The sequence below is a fragment of the Mus pahari genome, chromosome 8 (assembly GCF_900095145.1).
Source record: "Mus pahari chromosome 8, PAHARI_EIJ_v1.1, whole genome shotgun sequence".
In the NCBI taxonomy this organism is placed as follows: Eukaryota; Metazoa; Chordata; class Mammalia; order Rodentia; family Muridae; genus Mus; species Mus pahari.
Window position 1 is genome coordinate 88,630,126 of NC_034597.1, and position 16,694 is coordinate 88,646,819.

The following is a 16,694-nucleotide window of genomic DNA, read 5'->3' on the forward strand; positions in this document are numbered from 1 at the left end:
AGCAAAAGCCTGCAGAAAGAAATCGGGAAGGAGGGGCAGGGAGATCACAAATTCACCTGTGACCGTGAGCCTCTGAGAAGTCCTGAATGGGTTTTACAAACATAAGTAGTATTGTGGGGTGTAGGAGGTTTTCCTCAGTGTGTCCACATCTAAAGAGAATAACCAAAGAAACTGCACATCCAAACTGGCTTACTTACTTAATAGCAGAATTGTCTTGCTTTAGTTAGGTATTTTAGGAAAATATATTGTGTTCTCAAGGATCTGATGATCACTTTTTTGAAATCTTAAACAACATATTCATGATCCACACTAAGTTATATTTTCAAATGTCACACTAGTTTAACAACAAAGCATTAATGAAATAAAAAAATGTTTTGTATAATTCTCATATAAATTCTGATGTTGGTTTTTATGGGCGGCAGAAAGATGGAGCTGGAACCCTAGCCTCTAGATAAGCTACTTCCTTATTATCATATAGACAACTAAGTTCTGGGAGAGAATGAAGGGGGAAAGTCAATCTATGTCAGATAATAAGGGAGAAAGGGAAAGTACTTAGGAAAGAAAAGTGTGGAACAGTGACACACAGCCCAGCCCAGCCCCACCAGATCACTTCAGGCCCCGTTAAGTTCCAAAGCCACTGGTCAATTACACCCTTGTCTTATTCCTAGGCATTGAGGTGACCTCTTCCTCTTTCGAGAAGGAGAAAGGATCTATTGAGATATTGGATGGTGGAGAAAAGTCTGTGCCCTTTAAAGCCTTAGCTGGCTTTTCTGAAACTGCTCATGGCATTGCCCTCTAATTATCTTGAATTCTAAAACGTAGTACCTATTAATATTAAAATGTTGAACATAGCTTTAGGAAACTAGAGTAAGTAATTCAGAGCTTATTGTCTACATTGACATACTATGTGCACTTCAAAAGTGGTGATGAAAATATTTGATTCGTATTTATATTGGTTCTAGTATCATTTTCATAATTCTCAATGGAACCCGTAGTTTATTTAATGTTTGTTTGCTTTGCATTGACAACCCCAGGTCACTGTTTTGGGTCTTTATAGTAACAATTATCAGTGGAACCTGTATTTTCCTTAACATTTATTGTTATACTTTTCCTTGTCAATCACAGATCATTATTGTCTGCTTTTACATTTCCTCTCATTTTTCTTTATTCATCTCTGGTCCTAACAATTCTGCCAATACAACAAATCGATGCTAGAATACAAATTAATTACTATAAAATACAGGTTACTCCACAAAATAATAGAAGCCCTCACATGCAGCTGAAGATTGGGTTCTTAGAATTCTCCCTTCTCTATAATTAACCACAGTTATCTATTTGTTTTCAACTCTCTCCTGGATTCTTCTTGAGAGCACACAGATATTTTATTCTCTGTTTACTTGGCAAGTCTCTTCACGGAGAATGGAAATGCCTCCCTAAGTATCATTGTGCATCCACAGCTCTTCAGGAAAATACTCCCTAGATTGAGTCTCACTCTCCTCACTCCACATGTGAATGAGAACCCATTTCATCTTTATCATCCCACCCCATGGACACAGTTCTCATCATCATCAGGGAACACTCCCATCCACAGCTCTCGGCTTGCCTCTCACTGAGCCCCTGAGCAACACTTACTAGTAACTGAAAAGCCATCCCTTTAAAGATCCTCTTTTGACATACTGTCCTTCCTGTCCTTATGCTCTTGTACAAAGCTCTCTAGCAGATCAACAGTGCTGGATCTCTCTTCCCGTCCTGACTCCACAGGTGTCTCTTTCTAACCTCTGAAGTGTGTCCAACTTGCACCCCAGGGTAGTTATATATAATATATATAATATATATATATATATATATATATATATATATATATATATTACTCAACACAGTTGTAGATCACAATGTCATATTACAATGCCAAAAGGTTGGATAGGTACCGTTCGATGGCTCTGTGGGACAGCACTTGTTCAAGTGTGAAGAGCAGAGTTTGGATCCTCAGAGCCCATCCACATAAAAGCCAACAGGCATGGTTGAAAGGCTACGACAGGGGGCCCCAGGGGTGACTTGGCTGCTTAGACTATAGTTGGAATCTGTTAGCTCTGCGTTCAGGGAAGAGACCCAGCCTTAATAAATAGAATGAAGAATGATCGAGGACGATATTTCACCTCAACTTTGGGTCCCCACACTCACATGCACGAGCACCACACATAGGCACTCAAAATACACCTACATGCAATGTGCTTAAAACAAAAGTTTGGATACTACCTCTCTGTTGGTCTTCGCTGCCTATCTTCTGTTCTGGCTCTCATCCATGGTGATCCATGGCAGTTATTATTAAGCAACAAATACCTCCTCTACCCAATGAATCCCAAACACATTTTGGCAAACTTTCCCTTCTTTTATAGCCAAAGGCTCACTTGTCCAAGTACCACGTTAAGCTTTCTAGTTCAACATAGAGCAGGCATGTAATGCTGAATATAGAACCCCCCAAAAGAATTCCCTCAAAAACCACACTCTTCCCATCATAGGAAAGATGGCATCACTTGCTCAATAGCTGAGCCACAGGAGTAGAGGCTGCCCCCACTTCCCATCTTTCCTCATAGTAGCTTCCAATCCATATGGCCATTGTCAGTAGTTAGTCCCCCATTTTCACTGCTGCATCGTATTCTCTACTGTATGCAGTGGCTGCATGATTCTTGAGTGGCAATGAACATCATGACTTACTTCTTTCTACACACGTCTTTCTAGTGGATTCTTATCCCGTTCAGAGCAAGAGCCACGGCAGAATTTAAGGTCCTAACTACCTTCCCTCTGGCCCCGATGTCGCTTCTGTTCCCATCAGTACCACTGTCCACTGGTTGTCCACGGCAAGCCACAGTCCTCTCTCACCACACCAGTGGCTCTCACCTGGGCATTTCAATCTTCTCATAAGCTGGACTGAAATTCCTGGAGTTACTTTACAGAGGAAGGACAAGCCCTTGAGGGTTATGGTTTCTACAGCTACAAACCATTCTTCTGCATGGGCGGGTTGTGAACCCCTCAGCCTCACATTGGAGGGCACATACTGCTAGTGCTCAGCAGGCCTCTCACGTGTTTGCATAGCTCCATTCTAAATCATAATCATTTACTGTAGCTCTCAGGAAGTGTCCTAGCTTTCGTCCTATCACACGATGAATTCCATGTTCCACTGCGATGTCTGCTTTCTCTAGGGTAAGCAAGACCTTCCACTCCCTGAGGCCAGTACCTTTTCCACTTGGAGGAGTCGAGTCCCCTGCTTCCTCAAAAAATATTTTCATGTCCTTTTGCTGTTATTGAAGCATTCTTGGTGTCCTTAATCTCTGAACTCCATCATTTTAAAGACATTTCTTCTTTCCATATATAACCATCCCACGTAACAGTACTTTTTTTGTCAAATACAATGCTCTTTACTTCTAATTCTCTTCTTACAGGGTGAGTCGCTCGATGACATTCTATAAACTGTAGTCCACATCTAACTGAAATAAACGAGTGTTTGTTTCTTTAATCTCATATTATTCATCAGGCTTACAGGCATATCCAGCTTTTTGATACTGCAATGGGATGATGCCTGCTATAACATTCATGCTCAAGAATATGAAATTTAGTTACAAAGAAATTGCAGACAGATTCTTAATACCCTAAGTGTGTTTCCAATGCTGGGTTGGCTTGTATTCCTAGCTGCATGTGGTCCAAGAGCTTCAGGATGGACAGACCAGGAAGCAGAGCGAGAGAGAAACAGTGGCAGCTTTGTTTAACACTGTATACCCAGCGTCAATAATGCCTGCTTAGATAGATGGTGACAGACGCTTAGCAGACACTTGGTTGAACGAATACCTTGATCACATGATCTGAGAGTCTAGATATGGACATGTGCATCTTCTGCACTTTTGTGTCATGTCATATGTAGTGTCACCTGCTTCTCTGTCACGGAGCATGTTTGTTCTACCAATGTCAAAAGTCATTGGCTATCAAATTTACCTGATTTAAATGAGGGATGTCTTTCTCTTCCATCAGTTTGGAAAGTCAACCCCTTCCCTCGCTCATCAACACCAAATATGCAAGTCCTAAGTGAGAAGGTGAAGAGGAACCCCTCTGCTCTCTAGCCATTTCAATGCTGGCTCAGTACCCTGCTGCATATGAGTCAAATAAAGATTCGAAGAATCAACCCAATGCCCTTTTCTTTGCTCATTCTGAGGTAGGCAAACCTTTCCACTGGACACTTTTACTGTGCTCTAGTTAATCAGTTAAACAATAAAAGGTTATAAAATGCTACAGCAATATTTGTAGAATATGGTGATTATAAAAACTTAATATGAAGTAATAAAAATGTAAAAATGGGATGTTTCCAGGCAATTTCTCTTGCTAATTTCTCATCCCTTATCATCGCGGCATTAGCAGCTTTGAGAAATACCACAGTAACTTCTTGGGTTGACTTTTAATTCAAGTTCTGTCCTCTGCACCACTGCCACCAACTTTGTTGTATGAGAGGAGAAAAAGGAAGTGTTGAGTATTGCTTATAATATTTAGGAGAAAAGGAAGAATGATAAGAAAAACCCAACAAGGCAGATGTTCACTGACCCTCGGTCAACACTAGGCATCTGTACTGTGTTCTGCCATCCTAGGGTAGATCACGTTGCCCCATTCGCTTCACGGATGGACATGAGGATTGAGAGGATGACTTTCGAAAGTCGTAAATTTTACTTCATATATTTGTATGTTCCATAGAACAGTTCACTAGGCTTATGATTAAGTAATTTTTATTCGTGACATAAAAATTATGAAATAAAACATACTACGTGAAATGAACAAGTAACTCACAGAGAGGACAAATCACAGTGTCTTAAAGTGATGCTGTAATACACATTATGCAGAATATTAAATTTTAGCCACACACATGTATATATATATATATATATATATATATATATATATATGATCAATATTAAAATATTTACTGATCATTTTCACAGAGAAAGTGATGTTTTCCATAAGTGGCACAGCAGACATGAGCCCACATATAGGGACCTGGATACTGCAGAAACACTGAAGTTCAGAGACACAGCTATAGGACACATATATAGACACATAGGCAATATATAGTGGTGTGCTTTACTACTTGTTAAGTGCTAATGCTTAAGACTATAGAGTTCAAGTTACATTGCTATTCGTCAAAGAGACTTGTTCATTTTATTCAGAGGTATGAGCAATACCAGAAGGCGCAACGTAAGAAATAGCCATTCAAAAGCATCTTAATTCCACTTTTCTCAACTCTTTCAATCCAGTGTTGTTCATTGGTCCATGGTAGTAGATAGCACACAGTGTAGGGAGCAAAGGAAGCCCCCTGAGTTAGTAAACGTGTATTTTGACACAGGCATGTCCACGTCCCTGACACAAAGGCCAATTGACTCATGGGAAATTGGCTAAGCTGTTACCTCTATGGGTTTGACTCAAGATGAATGGCAAAGCTTTTCCTCAAGGAGACCGAGTGTTTGTAAAAGATTGATTGGTGTGTACAGACCAGCAACTGTGGCTTCCTCCTCCCAGACGGCTATAAGCTTGGCTTGCCCCCTCACGGAGCCAACTGAGCCTAGCTCACCACGGCCCCTGGATTGTACCTAAAAACTGTGCTGAAGTCGAGGTTGGTAGCAGTAGGTAAGCTCAACCTGATCCCAGTTTCAATATATGTGTATCTATGCCTTTTTTTCTTCACTCTCTCCATACCCCTAGGCAGGGTGCAAGATCATAAGCCACACGAGGCACAGCAACAGGGGTTGTTAGATAAAGCAATGAATGTCTGTTTACTTGTCAACCTTGAAAACTGAAACTCCTGAATCAGGAGATTTTTAACTTTGTTAAAGAGGGAAGGTGAAACTTATTTGAGTGCTAGGAAGGAATTTAATATTGATAAAATAATAACTTCTAGTGGTAAACACACAGCTCTATATAGATGTTTATAAACATTCTGCCAAGTTTTCAATAATATATCATCTCTCAATATTGAATCCTACCTTTTACCAGAAGCAAAACAACCATGTTTCCTTGTATTTTATGAGCAGACAGCAGTTTATGCATTCATTGATCATGTTTTAATCATGGGCCTCAGTAGTAATACAGTGTCAGAGGAAAAAGCAATATTGGGAAAATCTGATCCTAGCATTGTGTCTGGCCTCTGAAGACAAAATACACAAATATGCACTCAGTTTCATAGGGAATAAGTCAATAATACGGGGTTTTATATTTGCAGAGAAGGGTGGTTTAGTATTTAGGTTTGTATGTAGAAAAGAAAAAAAGGCAAAGTCTAATGAGATTTACAATTTCTTCTACTAAAGCTGCAAGAGGCAATCACTTATACATAGAAGGTAACTCCATGTACAGCTGCATAACTACCACAATGAATGAAATAACTAGATATTGTCATGTGAGCACTTCTCAAAGTATCATCTTACCTCCAAAAATTAGAGGGAACATTAGAATCGTGTGTTGAAATATTTCCATTATAGATCACCCCGATATTTAACACAATAGTAATTGAATTAGAAGGTGATTCAAAGCAAAATCTATATGCAAGTTTAGAGATGCACATCTATCCTTGTGTCAGGTTGTGCTGGTCTGAAAGGGAATGACCTCCATAGGCTCCTCGATCTGAATGCTTATTCATCAGGGAGCGGAACTCTGAGCAGAATGAGAATGATTAGGAGGTGTGGCTTTGCGGCAGTAGGTGTGGCTTGTTGGAGGAGGCGGTTTCAAAAGTCCGTGTTAGGCCTCCCGTGTCTCTGCTGCGGATCAGGATGTAAAGCTCTCGGCTGCTTCTGCATGCTTCCTGCTATCATGTTCATAAACTAAAGCCCTGAAGCGGAGAGCAAGCCCCCCCACCAAACGGCTTTCTGTGTAAGATGCCTTGGTCATGATGCATCTTCACCATGTACAGAGTGGTAAATAAAGACAGCCTCTCATTACACAGACCTTGGCTGACGTGGAACTCTCACTGTAGACCTGGCTGGCCTCAGACGCTTAGAGGTCCATCTGCCTCTGCCTCCCACGTGCTGGGATTGAAGGAAGAGTCTGCCGTGCCTAACTGAATCACTGTAATATCAATTTTTTTTTAAAAAAAAAAACCGCACTCAGAAATAGATGTATAAATTCCAGGCAGTCCATCATCATGTCATTTTGTATTACTGCCATCTAAAAAGTTCAAGTTTGAACAATTACAAAAAAAAAAAAATCTTTATTTACCTGAAAGCACTCATAATAACTGATGTCTACGAGGGATTTATATATGTTCATTTCGCATATAATTCTGTTGTACACAGGCTGTCTATCCCACTTTACCATTCAAAGGAAGCATAATTCTATAAACTAAGATACCAAAACTCTGCCACAAAATGGTTCAATAAATAAGTATATGGATTTAGCCTAGCTAATGCAAGTGTGGCTGCTCCAAGCAGTGTCCTATTCAGTATGGCCAATCATGTGGTCTGCAAGGTTCTACACAGAGCTTCTTTGAACGTAGTGTCTGCACACGATCTAGGTACCAGTCATTGAAACAATAAAAATGCATGGTTTTCTCTGGTGCTGTAAAACACGAAGACTTCATGTCTCTTACCTTTGCCATGGTTCCTCCCATCCTCAAGGAGTGGCACAACAATAGTGTTGTTCACATTTCCAGGTGACCGTACAGCTGTGTAGACAACCGGCACTGACTGTACCACCACAGGGATTCGATGAACATGACTGAGTTTGTTAGACTGTAAGTTCATGGGACTGGAAGGTGGGACGGGATGGATGATGTGCAAGAACTGCTGGCCACCCACGCCAGAGGCAGAGGCAACAAGGGGTCCTGGAGATAACACTGTTGACGAAGACGATGCTGAAGATACTGATGTTATAACAGTGGGGGATGAGGCTGGACGACTAGAAGAGGATGAAGAGGTTGAAGTTGAAGAAGGTGAGGAGGCGGACGCTGTCATGGAGACAGGGGAGGATGACGCTGCAGTAGGGGAGGTCCTGGCTTTGTTGATTGACAAGTCCACTGGCTCAGTTTGTGTCTGGAAGTGATCTACAGGCAGTGAGTCCTCTGGGGGCTCCCCTTTCACATTATTTAGCAAGAGGGGGACAGCTTCCATATCGGGGTAGTTGTGGACGTTTGGAGACTGCAAGGAGAAAATGGAACAGATTTGTCATTATCGCTGATATATTTCAACAGATACATAACTAATTTGAAGGTGTATTAATTTTTCTCTTATTGCAGGGGAGCATTAGTTCTTTCACTCAAATATTCAAGGAATTTTTCTTTGTCCGTCACAATAATGACAGCTAAAATAGCAAAATGCATCAGAAGAAGAAGGGAGTCATTTAACAGGAGTATGTTTCCTTTCCATTGGAAGGACAGACATACAGCTTCTTAAGATGAATTCACTGGTTCATACAAGAGGTTACAGGAATTATAAAATCATCACTAAATTCCTGTAGAATCTTTGAAAGACAAGCTTGGTGTATAAAACATTGTTTCAGAGCTGTGCAAACAGGAGTTATTTGACCACAGCATTCCCATTGCTGATCTGAGTTGTTCTTCCACTAGCAGTCTGTCTCAGTGTCTTGTTATGAAGGAATGAGAACTTTCACTAGATGAACTGAAATACCCTCTCCAGCTCTGGAGCTCTACACTGTGGTGAATGATTTTACCCTTGTGCAACATGATCCTGATCTAGAAACAAAATATCATCCAGCAGCAATCTTGGGAAACTCGCTGTGACATTTCTACACTCATGCTCAGCACAAGAACTACTGGGACACGCTCATTCAAAGTACTCAGAAGGCACACAGTCTTCGTCAGTCTCCCAGGGCTGGTCATCAAGTTACCGAAGTTAAATCATTTGAAAGTGTTAGATTTTAACCCTCAATACCCGACACATTTTATTTGGGAAGATATTGCAAAAAGTTATGATACCTGAACTAGAGGAAACAGGTTTTAGAAAATCTATATGAGAAATTTTTAAATTGTCTACAATCATTCTGTTTAACTTAAAATGATTGTTTTGTTTAAGTTCATTTGTATTCCTGTAAGTTTTATTGAAAAATGTTTAGCAATAAATAACCTATAGTTTAATACATTAATATTTTCAGTATACTATTAATGGGCATGAACACACACAAACCTATTAATTCTGAAGTGGAACAAGTACCTATGAAATGCACACTTCTGGAACCACATGGCCCATGTTCTATTCCAGTGTGTCTGTAGAGTCTTGATACCGAGAAGCGGACCACAGAAGACTATTTTGTTACACCTAATTTAACCAGGTCGACGCTCACATTAGTATTATTCTCTCAGATGAAAACCCCAAATCATTATTTTCTGCTTTCTTATGGTATTGGAACAACAATTATGTGAAGTTGGTCATTTCATGAAAGATTTTCGTTTGCTAGTCTTCCTGAAAACATGAAAATGCATTTAAAGGTTCTAAAAGAAACATTGTTCTTAAAAACTTTCATTATTGAATATAAATTATAGTTCTATTCAGAGCACACAATAGGCAGGAGTGCGAGGGTGTTTTATTCTGCCACAATGAAGAGAGAGAAAAAAACCAAATCAGCTGCGGCAGCGGATCAAATGAAAGGGAAATGGGCTGATGTTTTAATGCCTTTTCCCTCTTACCTAAAACGACTACCTGCAAAAGCACATGAATTAGTGCTATAAAAGCTCTGAGAACTGCAATGCCTCCTGGATGGAATTCTATCCAGGAACTGCACTTTAGGTATTAAAGCTGAGAAACAATTTTATAAACCATCCCAAACACATTAAGAAACAAACAGCCAAACACCCAAACAACGTAAATTTCACTACTTCCATGCACGTCTGTAGACATTAGCACTCTTCCTATTAGGGCACGATGTTTATTCTCAGCAGTGTCATTAGGGTTTTGTTTTCATAGAATAATATGAGTTGTTTTTAATCAGTATATTACACACACATAGAAACCCTTGGTGGATATTGCTTTCATAACAGACAGAAACTGGTTCAAAATCCAAAATATAAATCATTAAACGCATTATTAAAAAGTACCAATCTCTTTGATTACACACACCCTGGGTCCATTACACATTAGACAAATTTAACACTCTTAATTTGGAAACGATGGTTATTTCTGCCTTACGTAGAAACTGACATTTACAGATAAAGAGGTGAGCAGCATTGCATCCCTGTAGGAACCGTTCCTCACAGAAAGGGAAATACGCATTGGAAGACTATGTCAGGAGAATTGAGGCCTATGGAGCTGATAAAGAGATGCTTCTAGGGCATCGGGCATCACTGAGTTTTAAGAGGTGCCCCAGCTTCTCTGTGTTGTGACTGAGAGCCCACCATTTGCATGGCACTGTCTAATCTCCAATTTCCTCCAAAAGTCATGGTATAGGATCAGCTAACGACATCCGTTCAGCCTCACTGGATGGACGATATTTCCATAAAGACATTGCTCAGAGCATACCTAGCTTTTCCCAGATGCCCGAGAACAACACAGCTTTCTCCTACGCTCAGACTAAAATAACTAGGAAGCATAAACCAAACCTTTAGATCACACACTAGGGGCCTTGGAAAATTATGTGTAAATTTATAAACACAAACATTACACAGACATGGCAGCTCCTCTCTAACATACAGCAGTTGAAATGAAGCCATACATTAAATAATTATACTCTATCAGTATCAAGACAATAAAATCTTTATTGTACCCTTCCTCTGCTTTCAATGCTGACAGGGCATCATGTCCCAAAAGCCATTACTAATCTCCTGGGACAGAGAACCATGTTGCAGGTAAAACTGTCTGTCTGTACTTCAGCTTTGGGCTGCACAGCCTATCTGTACAGTCCATGATGTTAGAGGACAAGGTCTTTAAACAGCTGTGGCAGACCCTCCTTCCTCCTTTTAAGACATGAAAAATGCCCATAAGACTCCACCCTGGAATCACTATTGGGCATTTATCTCTTTGTTTACCAAAAGAGGAAGATGGAAGTGGATTCAGTCCAAAGAGGCTTGGTCCCCTAAGTGGGAAGCTGGAGTGAGGTGCTGCAAATGCAGCTGACCACCGAGAGGGAGAGGAAGCTGAAGGGAAACAGGGATGATGGAGAGAGTGCAAAGGAAGCTGGAGAGCAAAGGGAAAAGTGGGAGCACATGAGGAGGGGGGCAGGGGATGGCCTCAAGGGAAGGGACCCAAAGAGCCAATGAAAAAGAACAAAGATTGTTTTTAACAGAAGATACTTTTGTCAATAAAAGAAAAGATTGTGCAGCAAAATTTCATCAGCAAAGTCTAAATTCTGGACACATCTGTAGACATCTTATCACAGTGCCAACTATGTAATTTTTGTGTTTTTTCTAATACACACCGATTTTTGCTTGGAAAGTTGTAACAGAAAGTGAATTTCACTGTGGATTTCCCTGGTATGGAAGACAGAACTCTCACTACATTCTCACCATCAAGCAAAAACAACCCACTTCCCAGTGCTACAGGGAGTACACAGGGTACTAGATTTTTCTCAGGGAGGAATGACAATGACATTTCTTTTTCCAAAAGGTTATATCATACCTTTGGGAAGGGTCCGCCATAAAATTTCAACTACTAAATGATATTTTATGAAATAATACTATAAATACAAACAAAAAGGCCAGCACGATTCGTCTGACAATATACTTCACATACCCCAGAAAAAATACGTGTGCAAGCGTTATCGCACATATAAGCTGGCTTTACATACAATAATCCACATGATAAAATATTAACACATAGCGCCATAGTGACATGTTCACTTAAGCAACTTCAGGGACACAGCTGAGTCTCCCCAAGCAAGAACCTTCTTCTGGAATAAAGAGTTTAAAACGAAACGAAGCATTTTGGTGAAGGAATGGGCAAAGGAACCCCGAGCCTCCCACGGGGTTATTTCCTGGAGAATCCGAGAGAGGTTTCCATCAGCCAATAATTGCCAACAGCAGAATCTTATCATGGTCTGTCAAGGAACATAAGGCATTTTTTCATGGAGATCATGTCTTTTAATCATCTGTAAATTTTAAAAAGCAACAACCATGGATGGACACCCAGGGAAATCTCTCCACCAGTGCTTAGGAATCTTCTAGCAGAGAAGGATTTGAAGAAGAGGCTAATGAATGTTATCCAAGATGTGTATGGTGCCCGTGACACCTTTAATGGGACCAGAGAGTTTTGGGGATGTAGTAAACACAAATAGTATGGTGACAACAATCTATCATTTACATAAATTATGCTTTATTTTACTTTTTAAAAAAATTGAGCAATAATTTCAAGCTAATATTTTAGGAAAATGTTCTAAAATGATTTCCCTAATATCCTGTCTCTATCCTAAGCTGTTCTGGATTGCTATGAAAAAGGAAAGGAAAAATTCCAGTGATTTGAAATCATGACCTAACCCAGTTTCCTTTTTATGAGCAGTGTCATTTTGAATTCGCTAAGGTTTTAGGATTTTTCACAATAGAAATGAGTAACACTAGTTCCAGCCTTGTAAAATTGCTATGAAGACTGAGCTGATGTCCCCGCGTTCTGGTAGCAGTAAAAAGAGAAGAAGATGAGCAGAACTCTTCGTTCTTGGAAGTAAAAATCCTCAAAGAATGTCAACCAATTGCCAAAAGGGTTGGAGAGCTCAGTGATGCAGTGCATTCTGGTACAAGCTTGCCAAGAGTCACTGCTGTGGTACATGCCTTGCAAAACCAGCAGATACACATTACAAAATAGAATACTCTGTTCCTACAGACATCACAGGGTTAAAAACTTATCCTGAATATTTGAAAAAAAAATTTTTTTTAAAGATGACTCAGATTGATCCACAACAAATCCACATCTCAGCCGCGGGATCACACGTGATGTGATCGATTTGATTTCTTAATACTACCATGTAAACAGCCCCCAAAGAGCACAGCTGGTCTATCACAGCACTAGTTTAGTTTTATGAAGTTCGGAGTCTCCCTTAGTGTTCAGACTTGTGATTGAAAATGTATGTTCTGGGGCGAGAGGGAAAGGCTCAACACTGAAGGATATTTGCTGCTCTGAACTTCAGCTCTCCACTGACCCTCACTCACACCAGGGGCTTCACAGGCCCCAGTAACTTCAGAGCCAGAGACTCCACAGCCCTCTTGTGGTCTCCATGGACACCTTTACTCCTGTGCACCTTTCCTGCATTATTTTAAATAAGACTATATTTTAATTAAAGGGCCATTTTTAAAATATGACATTCATAAGAACTCCATTCCTCAGGGTCTTCCCCTGAGTCACCTGATGAGAGCGCACCACAACTGTGGTCCGGTACTTTGTTCTCAGTGTTCTCCATCTGTTGCTGGAGCACAGGCTTCTCTGTACTTTTATTTTACTGAAAATGGTACCCATTTGTTGACCTTTGTATTGTTTATGTCCCGATACTCATTAATTTGTCTTGTTTCCAGAGATTCTTCTTCTCCACATGTTCAAGGGCCATAAAAACGTAAGTTTATAAAAGCAGGAAGGCATAAAGCTATACTAAAGAAAGATAAACTGTGACTTCACATATATCATTCCTGAGTGAGAGGAAGCCACTCACACTCTCCTACCCTGATAACCGATATTGACATTCTTGACAAAGTTATCTGCAGTGTGAAAGGACATGTTTAAATGAATATTCAAGTACTGCTCCAAAACAACATCTCAGTTGAAAATGCAAGAAGTGATTCTTCAAGAAAATACAGGACCTGGTTGGCAAGATGGCTGAGCTAGTAAAGGCATAGTGCTTGTAACCTCGGGAATGGGCATGGTGATTTCACTCCCTCAACCTGCCCTTTGATTGATACATGTGAGCACTCAAGCTCTCTCTCCCTCCCTCCCTCCCTCCGTCCCTCCCTAACTCCCTCCCTCCCTCCCTCTCTGTCATACACACACACACACACACANTCCCTCCCTCCCTCCGTCCCTCCCTAACTCCCTCCCTCCCTCCCTCTCTGTCATACACACACACACACACACACACACACACACACACACACATTATTAATAGTGCATAAAAGAAAAGCCAAAATGTAAATAAAACAACGATCCTGTGCCTTGGTGTGTGTTTATCACCTTAACTCCTGATCTGAGAATGTGAGCCTTAACAGTGTTGAGCACAAATATGCCCACTGAGCCCAGTCGTTTCCTTATTTTACGGTTGTTATATTTCCTATGACTTTTCATTACAGGGCTTTCCTAAGTTACATTGTTTATCTAAATCAATCAGAATCAACATTTATAGTTGACTGCCTTCTCAAACTCTGGAGAGGACATGTGTGTTGGCTGAAGGAAGGGAAAGAAAGGGGATTTTGTGTGTCTGATTTTCAAATTAATAGCAGACATCCATAAGTACTGAAATGATGGACAACCCTATCCAGACATGAATGTCAATATTACATATAAATACAAATTCCAAAGAAAAGAAAGTGCTAGCATAATGTACTTGATTTCTGTGCTTTACATCTGTCACGAAAAGAACAAGTTATTCTGTATCTTAAACCACTTAATTTGTTTTCATCTGGTCAAGTTAGAAGAATTGCTTACAGTTAGCAATGGTCAAGATGACACACATGGGAAGAAGGATCTAAACTGAGGAAGCATCTGCTTCGACTGGCCTGGGAGCATGGCTGCGCAGTGTCTTCTTGTTGCTAACTGATGTGATGGTGTTGAAATTGTAAAAGTTGTTCTTGTTTCCTTCCTCCTTCCTTCCTTCCTTCCTTCTTTTTTTCTTAAGTGTTTGAGTGTTTGCATGCTTGCGTGTGTATGTGCATGCACATATGTGTGTGCATGCAAAATATATGCCTATGTGTGTGAATGTGTGTGTGTGTGTGTGTGTGTGTGTGTGTGTGTGTGTGTGTGTGTAACTGGGTAGGTTATCATCAGATGACAACTTGAGGAAGCGAGGACTCTCCTTCTCCTTTGTAGGTTGCACTGACCAAACTCAGGTTGTCAAGCTTGGTGGCAAGTGTGTTCCCATTCACTTGCTGTGCCACCTCCCCAACCCTTTGCCTTCTGCAGCCATGAGGCACATACAAGTGCACATGGTCAATACATTCACATAAAATGTTGTCTACAAATGAATGTTCTGTTCTCTGTGTCCATTAAGAGAGCCATGAATGCACAGGGTAGACGAGGGTTCAGCCTAGGGGAGAAAGAAGCAACAGACATGCAGTAAGAAAGTACAGCTGTTTCCCAAAGGGGAGAATTTGGCTAATCAGATGTAACTTAAAATGATGGAGGCAATCTCTGGTGTGTGCTGCTCTTAGCTGAACACTTAATGAAATAAGGACTATAAAAATGGTGACAGCAGTGTCTAGGTGGATGTCTGTCAGGAAAGAATCTGATGAACAAGCAGGGTGTGATGGAGCTCTCTTAAGATCTCACCACTGTGGGGAAGGAGAGACAGGTGGACCCCTGGGCCTTAATGGGCAGCCAGCACAACCACTCAGTGAGTTCCAGGCCACTGAGAAAATCAGTCACATAAAAGGGCATGGATTGGATAGTGCTTTAGGAAATGAGGTTGCCTTTGGCCTCAGCACACATGTGTGTGAGCGTACATGCACTAGCATATGAGTGTATGGGTATACACCCACCAGCACACCCTCATGCACACACGCTGACACATTCAGAAGCGCACATGTGCTCTGCAACATTAATGCTGTCAAGGACGCACTGAAGCTAAAGCACTGGTGTGTTAGAGGATGTGAGTGTAATGGAGATAGGCATGCTGGAACACTAGCTTGCAAACGTCTTACGACACCTATGACTATTCCGAAGCATCAGGCCATTACCATTCTCCTCTCTATTCCCTTTTCTATACTCTTAAACAAAGAGGAAGCAGCCTTACATTCAGAGGCCATCCCAAACATGTTCCTAAATTCAGTCCTGTTTGGAATTGACAACCTTCAACAAATGCCATTGAAGGGTCACCAGTGAGAATATGTTTTTAAAACAAAGACACAAAACCAACCAGCCAAAGAGAAAAGTTACGGCTAAGGGAAGACAGCAGATTTAGCTTAGGAAGCTTCTGGAATAAGCACAAGGTGTCAGGTGCCACTGCAATGAAGAGGCTTTTTAAAGAGAACTGTTGTGTTTGGAAGAAAACACAAACAACAGTCTTCTCAATTTCACACAAATGAGTTTTTTAGATTGCTGTGAGTAAAAAAATCTCAATGCTACAATGCCCAGTCACCTCAATGGAACCTGTATCTCAAGTAATATAGACAAGAATCTGGATGGCTGGATGGTTTACAAAGCAGCCCCCATGAAGAAGCAGACACTTATACTGAAGTTGTGCATTAAAGCAGATGAGGAGGGACTGGAGAGAGAGCTTAGAGCTCAAGGACACCACCTGCCTTTCCAGAAGAGCCTGGTTCAATTCCCAGCACAGCCTAGGGCCCTAACAACTGTCTCTAAATTCAGTTCCAAGGGAATACAATGCCCCCTTCTGGCCTAAGGCAAAACACTCATGCACAAAATAAAAATAAGTAATGATTAAAAATTAAAACTGACTTGAATGTGGAAAAATAACAACTTAACATTTATGTGCAATTTTCATAGTATAGACTTTCTTATACTTTTAGTAATGGATACTATAAATATTCAGTTAAAATACTGAATAATTTCTATATTAACTTTGGCTATAAAAAT

The 16,694-nt window shown here is 40.6% G+C and overlaps 1 protein-coding gene across 3 annotated transcripts in view; it reads right to left on the reverse strand.

The window, feature by feature from the left end:
- The window catches only part of Klf12 (Kruppel like factor 12), a 403,434-nt gene that overhangs the window by 143,126 nt on the left and 243,614 nt on the right, over window positions 1–16,694 (reverse strand). For all 3 annotated transcript variants that reach the window (XM_029541485.1, XM_029541486.1, XM_021203306.2), the window contains one exon: window positions 7,613–8,159. In XM_029541485.1, the coding sequence (XP_029397345.1) occupies window positions 7,613–8,159 (547 nt within the window). The remainder of the gene's footprint in view (window positions 1–7,612; window positions 8,160–16,694) is intronic.